At 54.0% G+C, this 16,367-nt stretch overlaps 1 protein-coding gene across 12 annotated transcripts; it reads left to right on the top strand.

Annotated features, from left to right (window-relative positions):
• The first annotated feature begins 398 nt into the window (after positions 1-398).
• On the top strand, positions 399-15,997 carry DUSP13 (dual specificity phosphatase 13). Of its 12 annotated transcripts, XM_032256501.1 has the most exons (8): positions 418-602; positions 1,745-1,962; positions 4,528-4,735; positions 6,282-6,485; positions 8,030-8,124; positions 12,053-12,226; positions 14,618-14,838; positions 15,542-15,997. In XM_032256501.1, exons 3-8 carry the CDS (start codon positions 4,649-4,651, stop codon positions 15,742-15,744), a joined length of 984 nt encoding a protein of 327 aa, XP_032112392.1. In that variant the 5' UTR covers positions 418-602; positions 1,745-1,962; positions 4,528-4,648; the 3' UTR covers positions 15,745-15,997. The 12 variants fall into 12 exon arrangements, 11 of the variants coding, with proteins under 11 accessions (XP_032112390.1, XP_032112389.1, XP_032112388.1 ...); XM_032256499.1 differs by lacking the exon at positions 1,745-1,962 and having other exon boundaries at positions 399-602; XM_032256498.1 differs by lacking the exon at positions 8,030-8,124 and having other exon boundaries at positions 399-602; positions 15,697-15,997.
• Positions 15,998-16,367: the final 370 nt, after the last annotated feature.

Below are 16,367 nucleotides of genomic sequence, written 5' to 3'. Positions count from 1 at the left end.
TTTCTATCATTCATCCTTGGAACCAGCCACCTCCTCTGCACCCTGGATCTCTAACTCAGTCCTCAGAACCTCACAGCCTTAGGCAGGGCTCTACACCTACTAACTCCACAGACATTTCTAAGCACTTGCTGTGTGTCGGACACAGCATGTCCTTTGTTTCATTTAATCCTCAAATTCTCTGAGGTAGGTGTGATTATCCTTACTTTACAGATGAAGAAACTGGGGTTCAGGGAGGTTCAATGCAGAGTTCTCTCTGATTCCATGTTCTCATGGAGTTTGGGGGTTTAGGGGAAGCTTGGGGAGAAAAAGGTCCTGTCCTCTGCAGAGGCCCCTGTGACTTGCTGAGTCACTTGCTCCTGTCCCACCTGTCCCTGTCAATCTCTGGGAAGGAAAAATGACACTGGAGAGGCAGAGAGGAGTGACCGCAGAGGCAGAGGGTGGGCGGGCTGGCCCATGGCTGAGACCTCGCTCCCAGAGCTGGGGGGAGATGACAAAGCCACGCCTTGCCCCAGTATCCTGGAGCTGGAGGAGCTCCTGAGGGCAGGGAAGTCTTCTTGCAATCGCGTGGACGAAGTTTGGCCCAACCTTTTCATAGGAGATGCGTGAGTGGTAGCTGGCCAAGGGGCGTGGGGGTGGGGACAAGGAGAGGCAGTTCTTGGTCTCTTTACCAGACGAAGGAGGGTGGAAATAAGGAGAAATAGCTCTGCTCCTAGCATCCCAGGCCAGGGACCTTCTCCAGGACCCCCGGATGCCGAGGACAGTGCAGTGAACAGGCATGGCCACCAGGGGGAGTAGGGACTTCGCCTCCATGAAAGAAGGGAGTTTCCCAGGGACCTCAGGAATTTTCTCGCATTTCCAGACAATTGGCAAATCTAGGGGCAGAGGCCTAGGAAATAGTGTTTGGGGCATGATATGGGGTAGACAGAGAGCCCCTCTTTCTGGTTCCAGCCTCCCTCCTCTGGACACACATGGTGGAAAAACCTGACTGAAGGTGAATCTGAGAAGGTGTTGCCTTTAAACATTTATAGGTTAGAAGCAGGTATGGGGCGGTAGCCAATAGAGGCCGGATGTGCGTGTGAGGACATGGGGCAAGAAGGGAAGGGCAGCCAGGTTCCAGGACTGAAGCAATCCCTTCCTTCCTGTCCTGGCCAAGGCAGAAGCAAATGCTCTGAGGAAGCAAAGAGGGTCTTGGCCAGGCGCAGTGGTTCACACCTGTAATCCCAGCATTTTGGGAGGCCAAGGCGGGTGGATCAAAAGGCCAGGAGTTCGAGACCAGCCTGACCAACCCCGTCTATACTAAAAATACAAAAATTAGCTGGGCGTGGTGCTGCACACCTGTAATCCATCTCTACTAAAAATACAAAAATTAGCTGGGCGTGGTGTTGCGCACCTATAATCTCAGCTACTTGGGAGGCTGAGGCAGGAGAATCGCTGGAACTCGGGAGGCGGCGGTTGCGGTGAACCGATAGCGTGCCACTGCACTCCAGCCTGGGCGACAGAGCGAGACTCTGTCTCAAAAAAAAAAGAGGGTCTTAAGATACACCCCTCCCCTCCCACACACACACCACTGGCTTTTCCACCAGAAATCGTGGGGCTGTGGAGTCAGACCCAGCCTGGAGCTTGCTGGGGTTGGACTCTCTTCGGACGCTAATGGCTCAGTCCCTCTGCAGCAGGGGCCAGGCAAAGCCTTCCTCCTGGTCTCCCTGGCTTGGCCAGCACCCAGTGCTCTTCCTGCCCTCCCCAGGGCCACGGCAAACAACCGCTTTGAGCTGTGGAAGCTGGGCATCACCCACGTGCTGAACGCCGCCCACGGGGGCCTCTACTGTCAGGGTGGCCCTGACTTCTACGGCAGCAGTGTGAGCTACCTGGGGGTGCCGGCCCACGACCTCCCTGACTTTGACATCAGTGCCTACTTCTCCTCCGCGGCTGACTTCATCCACCGTGCCCTCAACACGCCTGGGGGTAGGACTTGGGGACCAAGCCCATATCCCATCTTGCTCATTCATGATGAGGATTCCCCATTTCCCCTTAGTCATCAGTGCCCTTTCATCCTTGGTTTTTAAAAATCCTCTGCTTAGGCTGGGCTCGGTGGCTCAAGCCTGTAATCCCAGAATTTTGGGAGGTCAAGGCGGTCGGATCGCCTGAGGTCAAGAGTTTGAGACCAGCGTGGCCAACATGGTGAAACCCTGTCTCTACTAAAAATATAAAAATTAGCCGGGGGTGATGGCACGTGCCTATAATCCCAGCTACTCCCGAGGCTGAGGCAGGAGAATTGCTTGAACATGGGGGCGAAGGTTGCAGTGAGCTGAAATCATGCCACTTCACTAGCCTGGGCAACAGAGCAAAACTCTAACTTAAAAAAAAAAAAATCCTCTGCTTAGTGCTCCAGCATTTAATGGAAACCTATTCCTTCCCAGCTGGGGAAACTGAGGCCTAGAATACAAGGTCATGCCATGAGTTAGGAGCATCCCTGAGGCTGAAAGGCAGTTCTCCCAAACAGCAGAACAGTTCTTTCTCTGCAGCACTCAGCTTTGGGAAAGCACCATTTTGGTACCTAGATGTCTGCCCCAAAGTACTTTCTTTCTTCTTCTTTTTTTTTCCTGAGACAGAGTCTCACTGTCGCCCAGGCTGGAGTGCAGTGGCACTATCTCAGCTCCTCCACCTCCTGGGTTCAAACCCTGCCTCCCGGGTTCAAGCAATTCTTGTGTCTCAGCTTCCCAAGTAGTTGGGACTATAGGCGTCCACCCCTACACCTGGCTAATTTTTGTATTTTAGCAGAGCTGGGGTTTTACCATGTTGGCGAGGCTGGTCTTAAACTCCTGACCTCAAGTGATCTGCCCGCCTTGGCCTCCCAAAGTGCTTGGATTACAGGCGTGAGCCACTGCATCCAGCTCCCAAAGTACTTTTAACTAGAAAAGAAATATATCTCCAAATACTCAGGATACAGCAAAGGAGCCCAGGGAGGCTGGTGTCCTGGCTTTCTGTCCATCCTAGAAGACAGCTGTGTCCCTTGCTACATGATCCTGGGCAAGCCAGTGTCCCTCTCTGGACTTCAGTTTCCTCATCTATGTGACAGGAATGACAAAATTACAGCTCACATGACTTTTTAATATCCAAAGCACTTTGACATTCTTTTGTTCTTTGTCCATTGATTCACCAGCTATTTACTTAGTATCCACTATGTGCTTGGCACCGAGCTAAATACTAGGAATCCAGACTTACAGAAGCAGGGTCCCTGCCCTCTTGGAACTGGTGGAAAGACAGTCAGATTGTGAATAGTATAGTGAGAGCTTCTCATAGGAGTGGGCCAGTGTGGAGAGCTCTGGGAGCACACGGCAGGGGTGCTCAGCCCAGACGATTAGGAAGGCAGCGGGTGACTTCCCTCTACAAAGGTATTCGTGGGTCATATGCAAAAAAGATGAGCCACTCTGTGATTCAAGCAATACTTTGAGTGGTCAAGAAAGCCTGGGGAGGAAGCCACGTCTCAGCAGAAACATGGTGGATGAGTAGTAGAAGTTAGTCAGATGAAGACCAGGGGAGAGGGTTTGCAAGTGTTTGGACTAGCATGTGGTAAGACTGGAGGTCAGAGACCATGGCAGCTTCAAGGAACTGCAAGTTCCTCCACGTTCCTTGAGCTGAAGGGAGGGGAGGGATGGTCTGAGATGAGGCTACAGGAGCCAGCTCTTGAAGGGTCTTACAAGAAGTTTGGAGGCTGGGCACGGTGGCTCACGCCTGTAATCCCAGCACTTTGGGAGGCTGAGGCGGGTGGATCACCTGAGGTTAGGAGTTTGAGACCAGCCTGAACAACATGGAGAAACCCCATCTTTACTAAAAATACAAAATTAGCCAGGCATGGTGGTGCATGCCTGTAATCCTAGCCACTTGGGAGGCTGAGGCAGGAGAATCATTTGAACCCGGGAGGCAGAGGTTGCAGTGAGCCAAGATCATGATATTGCACTCCAGCCTGGGCAACAAGAGTGAAACTCCATCTCAAAAACAAACAAAACAAAACAAAAAGTTTGGAAGCCAGGAGCAGTGGCTCACACCTGTAATGCCGGCAGTTTGGGAGAACAAGGTGGGAGAATCGCTGAAGTTCAGTTCAAGACCAGCCTGGGCAACACAGTGAGACCATGTCTCTACAAGAAAGAAAGAAAAGAAAGAAAGAAAGAGAGAGGGAGGGAGGGAAAAAAGGAAGGAAGGAAGGAAGGAAGGAAGGAAGGAAGGAAGGAAGGAAGGAAGGAAGGAAGAAGGAAGGAAGGAAGGAAAGAAGGAAGGAAGGAAGGGAGAGAGAAAAGGAAAGAAAAGGAAAGAGAAAAAAACATTTGGACCCTATCCCAAGGGTAGGCAGAACAGGTGTTGACCTACCCATTTTACCGATCAGAAAACTGAGGCTATAAAGGCTGAGTGACTTGCTGAGGATCACAGAGTGTGCCACGGCAGGGTCAGGACAGGAACTTGGGTCCCCATCCTAGCCCATGGGTGGGCCGGATGGTGGGAGAGGGTTTTTCACCAGGATGTCTTCCTCAGCCAAGGTCCTGGTGCACTGTGTGGTGGGTGTGAGCCGCTCCGCCACGCTGGTCCTGGCCTATCTCATGCTGCACCAGCAGCTGTCCCTGCGCCAGGCAGTGATCACTGTGAGGCAGCACCGATGGGTTTTCCCCAACCGAGGCTTCCTGCACCAGCTCTGCAGGCTGGACCAGCAACTGCGGGGTGCCAGCCAGAGCCGAGGGCCCAGGTGAGGCCTCAGGGGGTAAAGCTGGATGTGGTTGGCAGGAAGAGGCCAGGTGAGGGCCTGGGCTGCCGACACAGGGTTGGGTTCTTCTGGGAATGGCTAGCAGGGCTGCATGTGGCTGGAAGTGAGGATTAAAGGGGGCCTGGCCTGCTCCCCAAGCTGCTGGGTTCTCTTCACCTACCCAGGGTATCACCCAAGGGCCCGGCCTAGGCAATTCTCCTATAGGACCCCCAACCTGTCTCCCCCACCCCACCCAGATCCTTCACACCCCAAAGAGAAGAGAAGGACTCGGACACGAAGGCATGGGAAGCGTAGAATGGAAGAGGGGAGGCCTTCCTACCTGGTCCTGGTGCCAACCTGCCCTGCCTCAGCTGAGAGCCTGTGGGGGCTCCCCTAAATCCCACCGAGGCATCTGCACAGCCAGCCTGGACTCTCCTGCACCTCCACATCCCGTTTTCCTGAGGTCTGGACCCCAGGTACAGTGCCGCACAGAAAACCTTCCCGGCTTAGCTAATTCTCATCCATGAGCTGAGGCCAGGCCTCCAGGGCGGCTCCCCACCCCGCAGGGCCTGCCTCCAGCTCTGCGTCCTCTCCAGCTCCTTCCCTGTCTCACCTCAACCCTGTCTTTGGCTGTCCCTGCCACCCTACTGCAGAGGAGCTGCCATTTGGGGCTGGGTGACTACCCTGGGCGTGCTTGGGAGCTGGAACAGCAGCAGCTTTTTCCTCCCAGAAACTTCCCAGGGTAGGGCCTGACTCTCTCCCTGCCTCCCACCTGTAAGAGCAGTTCCTGTCTCTGCAGGCATAGCCAGCCCCACCGGAAGGGAGGCCCTCCAGCAGCATGGAGCCCTTCCCATGTGCTGGCTGGAGGATGAGCATCTTGGGGCAGAGGATTAGGCAAGTCTCTGGGGCTAAGTTTAGAGTTTGGGGGTGAGCGTGATAAGAAACTTTGGGTTATAGCTGGGCTTGGGATTGGCCTGGGGCCAAGCTGTGGCATGGAGCTCTGTGGGTATGCTCAGGGGGGCATGCTCCCTGTAGCATGGCAAATTCCCAGCCTGCTCTCTCTCCTCTAGACAGGATCCAGGAACCTGGCAGAGCAGCAGATCTCAGACCACGTCCAGTCACCCCTCTCACTCAGCCTGGGGCCTTAGGCATCCTGACCTCTGATCTCAGTATCTTTCCCAACAGGGAGCTGACTTTGGGGGAGTTGGCTGGGCAGGAGTGCAGCACTGCACAACTCACTGGGGTGTCATCCACCAAATTGTGCAACTGGAGGCCCTAGGAGTTACGCAGCGTGCAGTCTGTGCAACTGTACACAGCAGCTCTGGGTCTAGGGACTCTGAAAGACAAGGGGCCCATGGGGAGAGTCATCTCTGTCCCTAAGCCATGGACACCAAATCCACCTCCTCAGCTCTTCCAGCAGCTGCACTCACTTGTCCTTGTGTGCAGGGCTCAAGGCAGGAGCAGGTTTAGGTGACAGCTCTTATCCCTGCCCCAACAAGTTTGGGTCTTGGTTCACCTGCCTGTAACACAGGGCTCATCTCTCTTCCAGAGCCGGTCCTTACTCCCTGCTCTGGGGCTCTGCCACTTTGCCTCCCTGGCACTGGTCCTGCTGGTGCTGCTGGAGGCTCTGGCCCAGGCAGACACACAGAAGATGGTGGGAGCCCAGTGTGGGGTCCACGCTAGAGCCTGCTACTCCCTCCGGTTCCTCCTGGTGCCTGCACCCCCTCTCAGCTACTGTCTTCGGTCTCCACAGGTGGGAGTGGGCTCCCCTCTCAGCCAAGCGCTCAGGTTTCTTGGCCAGGGACCCCAAATTCCCTGGGAAAATGGGGTGGGGAGGAGAGAGGAAGGGGGTTCTAGGTATTTGTGATAGCTGTTGGCCACAGCTGCCTCCAGCAGCTCCCCTCAGGGCTCAGGGAGCCCCAAGAGGGGCTGAGCCTTAGTTCCCTGGAGCTCAGACCTCAGAGACCCAGTGTGGCTGTGAGCATGGGTATGTCCTGTCCCCATCATCTGGGAGTACGAGTGGGGAGTAGTGTCAAGGTATGGGTATATGACAAGAGTCTGTTGATGACAGAGGTTTCTGATAGGCCCAATTGAAGGTCCCCAGCTGACCACAGTTAGCCTGGGAAGAGACCTTAAAGACCATCTCTTGGCCGGGTGCAGTGGCTCATGCCTGTAATCCCAGCACTTTGGGAGGCGGGTGGAACATGAGGTCAGGAGTTCGAGATCAGCCTGACCAATATGGTGAAACCCGGTCTCTACTAAAAACACAAAAAAATTAGCCAGGCGTGGTGGTGCTCACCTGTAATCCCAGCTACTCCGGAGGCTGAGGCAGGAGAATCGCTTGAACCCAGGAGGCGGAGGTTGCAGTGAGCCGAGATCGGGCCACTGCACTCCAGCCTTGGCGATAGAGCGAGACTATCACAAAACAAAACAATAAAACCATCTCTGTGACTTCAGGGGACAGTGGGGCCCCTAGGTGTCCCTGCCCTTTGGGTTGGGGGAGGAGCTTGGCAGAGGTTGGTAGCAGCCCTGGACATACCGCTTCTGCCCGCAGCCCAGGGCTGTCCGAAGACCTGCTCCACACCTATGTCTGTTTGCGAGCATGTGCCGCTTCCTTCAGCCTGGGTTTTCTAGGTCTTTATCCTGGGCCAGTCCATCATCCTTGGACCCTAACTGAGGGCCCCTGGACCTGGGTCCTGCTGTTGGCAATGCCACCAGTTTGCGTGTGATTTTTGGCTGATCTCTTCACTATCCCCCCCTATATCCTTCCAGCTTGCACTTTTTGCCCTGCAGGGATCAGGGCTCACTGCAGCCTCGACTTTCTGGGCTCAGGTGATTCTCCCACCTCAGCTTCCCGAGTAGCTGGGACTACAAGCGTGTGCCACTACAACCGGCTAATTTTTTGTATTTTTAGTAGAGACGGGGTCTGGCCATATTGCCTAGGCTGGTCTCGAACTCCTAGGCTCAAGCAATCCTCCCACCTCAGCCTCCCGAAGTGTTGGGATTATAGGTGTTAGCTACTGCACCTGGCCAAGGGACCTTTAAAAATGGTTTATTTGATCTTCCTTCTCCCATGATCAATATACATATATGCAATAGGCCACAGTCAGACCTGGGCCGAGCTGCCTTGACTCTTAGCAGGGCTGGGACTGAAGCCTGGGCCTGGAGGGAAAGATGCCTGGCTGGGCTTGGCACTGACCATGCCATGGAACCAGTGGACAAGTTGGGAGAGGCAGGGGAGGATGGAAGAGGGGAGCAGACAGCGTGCTTTGTAATTAAACTCAAGTCCAAAAATAGAAGCAGCATCAAGTGCGTGGAGACAGGCAGCTGAAAGCCGGCAGCACAAACTGCCCGTCAGAGAAGTGCACAGCCCGGGCCAGATACTCCCACAGGTAGGTGAGTGCCCCTAATTTGCGGGGTTGGGGGGGCTTCCTGGGCATGCTGGGTAATGAGGGCCAGGACACTTCGGAAGGGTGGGGTTTGGGATGGGTGGGGAACCAACTGGATCAGAGATGAAAGCACAGACAAAGTATAGTAGAGTTAGAAAGACCTGGGCTTGAATCCTTACTCCCACATCAATTGGCTGTGTGACTTTGGGTATGTTGCTTAGCCTCTCTGAGTCTCAGTTTCCTCATCTGTAAAATGGGGATGATAATATTACCTGCTTCATAAAGGCACTGTGAGTGTTCAGTGAGAAAATATAACTACCTAGCTCTGTCTGGCACATAGTACATCCTTGGTAAGTGCTAAATATAATAATTATTGCTGGATAGAGAAAGAAACAGGAAATACAAAGATAGAGAAGAAACCTTACTGTCCCACAGGGGGTTGCTCTCCACCTAGGATATGGCTGGGGCTGGAAAGGGTAAGAGTAATTATAGTAGTGATAATAATAGTAAGATGCACCATTTATTGGGCATCTCACATGAGACAGACCCTGTGGGAGGTGCTTTACATTCATTATTGCATGGGATTCTCACAGCAGACCCACTGAAGAAACTGGCTCAGTGAAGACCACACAGATGCCAGTACTGGACCTGAGAATTCTGCCTGGGGCCGCCCTCCCCAAGGCCCACAGGCTGAGCACAGAGACCCATATCTGTTCCCCACTGGCAGCCACATGCCACCCTTCTGCAGGCCAGGCTCCTCACTGGTCCTACACTGAGATATCCAACCCCACATGGCCTGTGGCCACACTCCTGATTGGCCCCTCTTGGGTGGAGTCAGAAAGGGTGGGCAGGAAGCAAGTCCAGGGGACCATCTGAAGCTGCAGCTGAGACGTGGATGGCAAGCAGCTGCCCCCTGCCCCAAGGAAGCCTGTGCCTTGGCCTGAAGTTGTGGGCACCCAGGGCAGTGTCACAGGAGGCTTCGAAGGCTCATGAGCTTCCTGTGGGGCAGGGTGGTGGGAGACAGGGCAAATTCGGGAGTGACCCAGGGTGGAGAGATACAGAGACAGGAAACAAGTATGTGGACTTGCAAACAGCAGCAGCGCAGGAGCTGGCCAGGAAAAGCCCTGCCTACAGAGGCAGCTGCTCCGCTGAGCAGCAGAGGCAGGAAGTGGGTAAGGAGGAGCTTGGGACCAGGGAGAGAATGAAGGCTGCAGGGAGTGGGAGGGGAGTCTGGCCGGGCCCTGGCTCTGCTCCATGTTGGGCCTGTGCTTCCCGAGGCTGGGGCCCGAGGAGACATAGAAGGCAGTGTCAGGCAAGGCCCTCTGAGGACCAAGTCTTGGGTCACAGAAACCAGGGGAGCTGCCACAGCCACCGACTTCCTCTCCTTGGGAGGGCCTGGGGTTTGAAGGATGAGTCCCTGGGCGGATGGCTGGGCCTGACTCTGGCTAATGGGATGAGGCGGGCCCCCAGTGGGTTAGAGCGGACAGGTGGGGGCTACGTCCTGAGCATCGGGAGCCAGGGCTTAGGTGCAACCTTAGCAGGAGTAGGGCTGAGTCCAGGGGAGAGCCCTGTTCTTTAGACCTGGGCTTAGGTCCCCTCAGAGGCAGAGGCATGCATGGTGGCCTATCACCCCCCAAATCCTTGACCCCTCTGGAGCTTCCTGAGGGTGTGGGGTCCAGCTCTGTCCTAGCGGGAGCCTGGCTGCTGCTCCCGGGCACGGCTGGGCTGCAAGGCACCCTTTGGCCACCGGGAGGCAGCCTCACACCATGCCAAGCTCCGTGAGCCGAGCGCCTGTCCCACTTCCCAAAGCCACATCTTCCGCCTGCGGTGGTGCAGCCCCACCTGGTGGCTCCAAACTAGTGTGGCTGTTGGACTCCCCTGGGGCCCGGGGGCTTCTCCACCATACCACACTGCCCTCTGCTCTGCAGTGACCACACATCCAGACACTCCTCTCTCATTCTCTGGTCAGATCCCCAGAGCATCCTGAAAGTCAAGTCCAGGATCCCTAGCATGGAAAGATAAACCATGGTCCAGATGAGGGCAAAGACTTGCTCGTGGCCACAGAATGAGTCATGGCAGAGTCCCAGGGGAGCCAGGCTCTCCTCCCTGCCTCTGAAGCTCTGTTCACACATCTTCAGGTAGCCTCCCATCTTCATGGGGGGTTATGGAGCCAAGAGTCTTCAATCCCAAAGAGATACCAAGCAGAGAGGAGGCCTGGGGATTTGGAGGGACTGAAGGGCCCACCCCAGTCCACAAGGCCACACGTGGTCAGCTCTCACGGGTGCCCTGGCCAGCACCTGGAATTCTAGCCGCTTCACAGTGTTTGTGTTCTGGGCGGAACCTGCCCAGCCCTGTTCTGCTCAGGCAGAGTCCTGCGCTGCACCCACTCCCCCATGCCTGGCCCCAGACCATGCCCTAGGTAGGTGGCAGGCCACTCAGCCTGCCTGGAGAGGTCACAGTGGGGAATGAGGAGGACAACTGGGTCTTCGCTTCCGCCTTGCCCAACAGCCTCCCACTGGGTGAGCCTGGCCAAGTCGGCAGACTCCTGGGTACCTGTTTATCTTTCTGGTCCTGGCACTACCTACCAAAGGGAAAAGATATTCTTCCCTCTATGCACCTTCCCTAGTCACTGGTCCAAGGGATCAGGAGCAGTTAGCAAAGAAAGCCCCTCCTCTCCAACACGGCGCCGGGCCCATGTTCTGGTGCCACTGAAAATCCAGCTCCGCAGGGTCCCGGACTCCTTCAGCCAGCTGATGCTTGAAACAAGCCACCCGACCCGGGTGGGGCCTGACACCCAGCGCTGGCCTGAGTCGTGGGGGTAAGGAGGAAAACCCGGGGCCTACAGGCAGGTGTGTGGCTCAGCAGTGCCAGGCTCCCCTGAGGAAACAGAAGGGTTAGTGATGACTCTCTGGAGGCCCCAAAAATGGTAACTAAAGACTTGGGGATAGACTAAAACCCCAGCCTTGCTACTCATGAGCCGTATGGCTTTGGGTGTCACTTTTTAAACATTCTGAGCTTCAGCTTCCTCCTGGGTAAAACACAGACGGACATACCACAAGTGAGGCATCAGGCTTTTTGTTGCTGTTGAGACGGAGTCTCTCTCTGTCGCCCAGGCTGGAGTGTCATGGTGTGATCTCAGATCACTGCAACCTCTCCCTCGCAGGTCCAAGCAGTTGCCCTGCCTCAGCCTTCCAAGTAGCTGGGACTACAGGAGTGGACCACCATGCCTGGCTAATTTTTGTATTTTGGATACAGAGTTTTGCCACAGGCCAGGCTGGTCTCGAACTCCTGACTTCACATGATCTGCTTGCCTTGGCCTCCCAAAGTGCCCAGCCAGAGGCATCAGGCTTATAAGAGGCATTAACTCATTCCGTGTGGTGATGTTAACAAATACCAGCTCACAGCCCTGGCCTCTTACCTGGAGATGGGCTCTGATCTCCAAGCACCTGAGAGTGGTGGGGGGACAGGGGTCTGAGGATGAGCACTGGAAGTAGCAGGTGAGGGACTTGAAATGAGCTGCCTAGGTTGGTTGCGGTGCTTCCTGGGTGCCCTGAGAGCCACAGCCATCTGGGGCTTTCATCCCTACAAAGTCTAAGCTGATTTAGGGGTGAGATCTGCCCTGACTAGTGCCACAAATAGGGAACTCCAAGGCTCCCTTGGCCAAAGCTTCATACATCTGCAGCTCAGCAGAGGGCAGGAGAGAGGTCTGCCCAGCTCCATAGCAGTGACAAAGGATTGATTCCCTGGTTCGCTGGGGAAGGGTTCTAGGCCCCAGTCCCAGCTGAGCTTGTTAATAACTCATGTGAAATAGCTGAGGCCCTTCCCGCAGCAACCCCGTGGCACCTGGGCACGGCACCATGGGCCTCCCCATCAGCTGGATCCACTCTCGGGGAGCCTGCCTCCAGCCACTGTGGTGTCCACTCTGTTCCAGGATGGACTCACTGCAGAAGCAGGACCTCCGGAGGCCCAAGATCCACAGGGCAGCCCGGGGGGCCCCGTATCAGCCACCCACGTTGGCTTCACTGCAGCGCTTGCTATGGGTCCGTCAATCTGCCACACTGAACCACATCAATGAGGTCTGGCCCAGACTCTTCCTGGGAGATGCGTGAGTAAGACCCACGTTAGGAGTGGGGATGGCAGAAGGGTGTGAGGTTCACATGGGAATGGGGGTATGAGCCTCTCCCAGAGCCTTCCAGGGCAGAGGGGGAACCCTTGCCTCCCACTGTGTCTTTCCCTATTTTTCTTTCCTTTTATATTATCACTGCTTTTAACTGTGAACTAGAATGCACATAAGAAAAGTGTGTGCATTCACAGGGCTGGGCATGGTGGCTCACGCCTTTCTTCAATCTCAGCATTTTGCAAGGCTGAGACAAGTGAGTCACTTGAGTCAGGAGTTCGAGACCAGCCTGGCCAACATGGTGAAACCCCATCTCTACTAAAAATACAAAATATTAGTAGGGTGTGGTGGCAGATGCCTATAATCCCAGCTACTCAAGAGTCTGAGGCAGGAGAATCCCTTGAATCTGGGAGGTGGAGGTTGCAGTAAGTTGAGATCACGCCACTGTACTCCAGCCTGGGCAACAGGACTTTTTTTGAAACTCCATCTCAAAAAAAAAAAAAAAAGAAATGTACACAGAGCATGTATGAATAGCGTCATCACCCAGTGAAGAGAAAGGACATTACTTGTCTCCCAGAAGCCTCTACTGAATCTATTTCGTTTTCTTTCTTTTTTTTTTTTTTAAGATGGGGTTTCACCATGATGGCCAGGCTGGTCTTGAACTCTTGACCTCAGGTGATCCACCCATCTCGGCCTCCCAAAATCCTAGGATTACAGGCATGAGCCACCGCGCCCGGCCTAATACTGAATCTTTTTCATTATAACTTTTCTATTCTCTGTGGTTAATCACTATCTGTTGAATTAATTATTTCCCTGTTTTTCTTTAAAGTTTTACTACCTATATACTTAAACAGTGTAGTTATTGTCACCTATAGTTTAAAATTATATGAGTGGAATCATATTGTGTGTGTTTTGTGCTTGGCATCATTTGCTCAAATTTGTGAGTCACCCACGTTATTATGTGTATCTGCAGTTCATTCATTTTTTCACTGCTGTAGATTTCATTATATGATTATGTCACAGTTTATCCATTTTACTGCATATGGACATTTGAATTGTTTCTACTTTTTGACTATTATGAACAGTGATCCTAGCAATATTTTGCTTTTACATTTTTATTTATTTACTTAGAGGCAAGGTCTCACTCTGTTGCCTAGGTTGGAGCGCAGTGATTATCATCATTCACTGCAACCTCAAATTCCTAGGCTCAGCAATTCTCCCACCTCAGCCTCTCGAGTAGCTGGGAATATAGGTGTATGCCTAGCTAATTTTTCTTCCTTTCTTTTTTTTTTTTTTTTTGAGGCAGGGTCTCACTCTGCCACCCAGGCTGGAGCCTAGGAGTACAATCTCCACTCACTGCAGCCTCAACCTCCCAGGCTCAGGTGATTCTCCTACCTCAGCCTCCCAAGTGGATGGAAATACTGGCATGTCCCACTATGCCTGGCTAATTTTTGTATTGTTTGTAGAGATTAGGTTTCACCATGTTGCCCAGGCTGGTCTTGAACTCCTGAGCTCAGGCAATCCTCCTGCCTCAGTCTCCCAAAGTGTTGGGATTACAGGCGTGAGCCACAGTGCCTGGCCTGAAAAGGAGTCTTGTTTCTTTTTTTTTAAATTCAAGATGGAGTCTTGCTCTGTCATCCAGGCTGGAGTGCAGTGGAGCAATCTTGGTTCACTGCAACCTCTGCCTGCCAGGTTCAGGGTTCAAGCAGTTCTCCTTCATCAGTCTCCTAAGTAGCTGGGATTATAGGTGCCTGCCACCACACCTGGCTAATTTTTGTATTTTTAGTAGCGACGGGGTTTCACCATGCTGGCCAGGCTGGTCTTGAACTCCTTGACCTCGTGATCTGCCTGCCTTGGTCTCCCAAAGTGCTGGGATTATAGACATGAGCCCCCATGTCCAGCAGAGTCTTGTTTTTTTTTGAGATGGAGTCTCGCCCTGTTGCCCAAGCTGGAGTGCCATGGCACAATCTTGGCTCACTGCAACCCCTGTCTCCCAGGTTCAAGCAATTCTCCTGACTCAGCCTTCCAAATAGCTGAGACTACAGGTGCCTGCCACTGTGCCCAGCTAATTTTTGTATTTTTAGTAGAGATGGGTTTTCACCATGTTGGCCAGGCTGGTCTTGAACTCCTGACCTCAGGTGATTCACCTGCCTTGTTCTCCCAAAGTGCTGGGATTACAGGCGTGAGCCACAGCGCCCAGCCCCAAAAGGAGTCTTAAACGCCAATGGGAGGAGCTCCTTCGCCTTGGGCCAACTCACAGGCTCTTGTCTTTACCCCTGGTGGGTGGTGGGCAGGGGTGTTTGCAAACTTCAGCCCAGCCATAGCTGCCCCAGTAAGATCTGCCTCCACCCTCCTAACCCCTTGTGCCCTCCCCTCCAGGTATGCAGCCCGGGACAAGAGCAAGCTGACCCAGCTGGGAATCACCCACATCGTGAATGCCGCTGCAGGCAAATTCCAGGTGGACACAGGTGCCAAGTTCTACCGCGGAATGTCCCTGGAGTACTATGGCATCGAGGCGGATGACAACCCCTTCTTCGACCTCAGTGTCTACTTTCTGCCTGTTGCTCGATACATCCGAGCTGCCCTCAGTCTTCCCCAAGGTGCACTTCTAGGGCAGGCATGGTGAGGGGTAGAGGGTGGCAGGGTGTGCTTTGGGACTCTCCATTTTTCCAGTAGCACTGGTGGGTGGGAGTCCAGAGAAACAAATCCTTTCAGCAACCCTCCCACTCCATGGGGCAAATAGCTACTACCATTCAGTGAGTGTCCCCTTCAGGGACACCCTGGAGACCAGCAATCACAGACATAACTAAGATCCAGTGGGGTCATTAGCATCACCACATCCCTCCATAAGAGGCCAGGCAATGGACAGGTACAGGACCCAGAGAAACTCTTGAGCGGCTCCTCTAAGATGAGGCCTTGGCATAGCTGCAGGGGCAGGGGAGAGGGCAGAACTCAAGGGAAAGGGAGGTAGATGGACCCTGCATGTAATCTAATGCAAACCCAGGGACCCCAGGAATTCAGTAAATCCCCTTCCCCTGGCCCAGAGTTGCAAAGGATGCGTGAGGAAGCACCTGGACCGGAAGAAGGAAATCACAGCTGCTAACCTAAACCTAACCCTGCCACTAACTTGCGATGTGACTTTGAGCCAGTCTCCTCTCTCCAGGATTCAGTTACCCCATTTGACAGGGAAGACAGTGTTAGGGTTCCAGTATGCTGTGGAGGATGGTCATGGGTGTCTCTTCTTCCCAAAGGGATGGGCGGTTCAAGGGCAGGTAGCTGATGCTAGGTCGGTTCTCCCCACAGGCCGTGTGCTGGTACACTGTGCCATGGGGGTAAGCCGCTCTGCCACGCTTGTCCTGGCCTACCTCATGATCTACGAGAACATGACGCTGGTAGAGGCTATCCAGACGGTGCAGGCCCACCGCAATATCTGCCCTAACTCAGGCTTCCTCCGGCAGCTCCAGGTTCTGGACAACCGACTGGGGCAAGAGACGGGGCGGCTCTGACCTGGCAGGCGGCCAGGATCCCTGACCCTCCATCCAGCATGGCCCGACCCCACCAGCCTGGCCCTGGGGACAGCAGCCTCTGCTGTTTCTAGTGACCCTGAGATGTAAACAGCAAGTGGGGCTGAGGCAGAGGCAGGGATAGCTGGGTGGTGACCCTTTAGCAGGTGAATTTCCCTGACCCAATCTAGAGATTCTTTATGCAAAAGTGAGTTCAGTCTGTCTCTATAATAAAATGTTCATCGTCATAAAGACAGGTGATTGTTTGGTGGTCTTGGGGCAGTGGCTTACTCTTGGGATGGTCACAAGGTTCCAGATGGCTTGCCAACTCTGATTCAGTGGGATGGCAGCCTGAGGGAGGGGTCTGAGTCCATGACAAAGGCTTCATGAGGAAGGAGGACAGGTGGGAATTATTCGTGAAATCTGCCTTGGGTGCAGGAGGAAGGAGCAGGGTACAAGTGTGAGGATTAGATGACCTCGTCCTCATTTTGTCCTCCTTGCATCCTCAGGCAAGAGTTAGGTTGTCTGATAAAGACCCAAGTTCAGCCAGGCGCGGTGGCTCATGCCTGTAATCCCAGCACTTTGGAAAGCCAAGGTGGGTGGATCATGAGGTCAGGAGATCGAAA

The sequence above is a fragment of the Sapajus apella genome, unplaced genomic scaffold (assembly GCF_009761245.1).
Source record: "Sapajus apella isolate SASKATOON/1434 unplaced genomic scaffold, GSC_monkey_1.0 scaffold94, whole genome shotgun sequence".
Classification (NCBI taxonomy): domain Eukaryota; kingdom Metazoa; phylum Chordata; class Mammalia; order Primates; family Cebidae; genus Sapajus; species Sapajus apella.
This window is presented reverse-complemented; position numbering and strand designations above follow the sequence as displayed.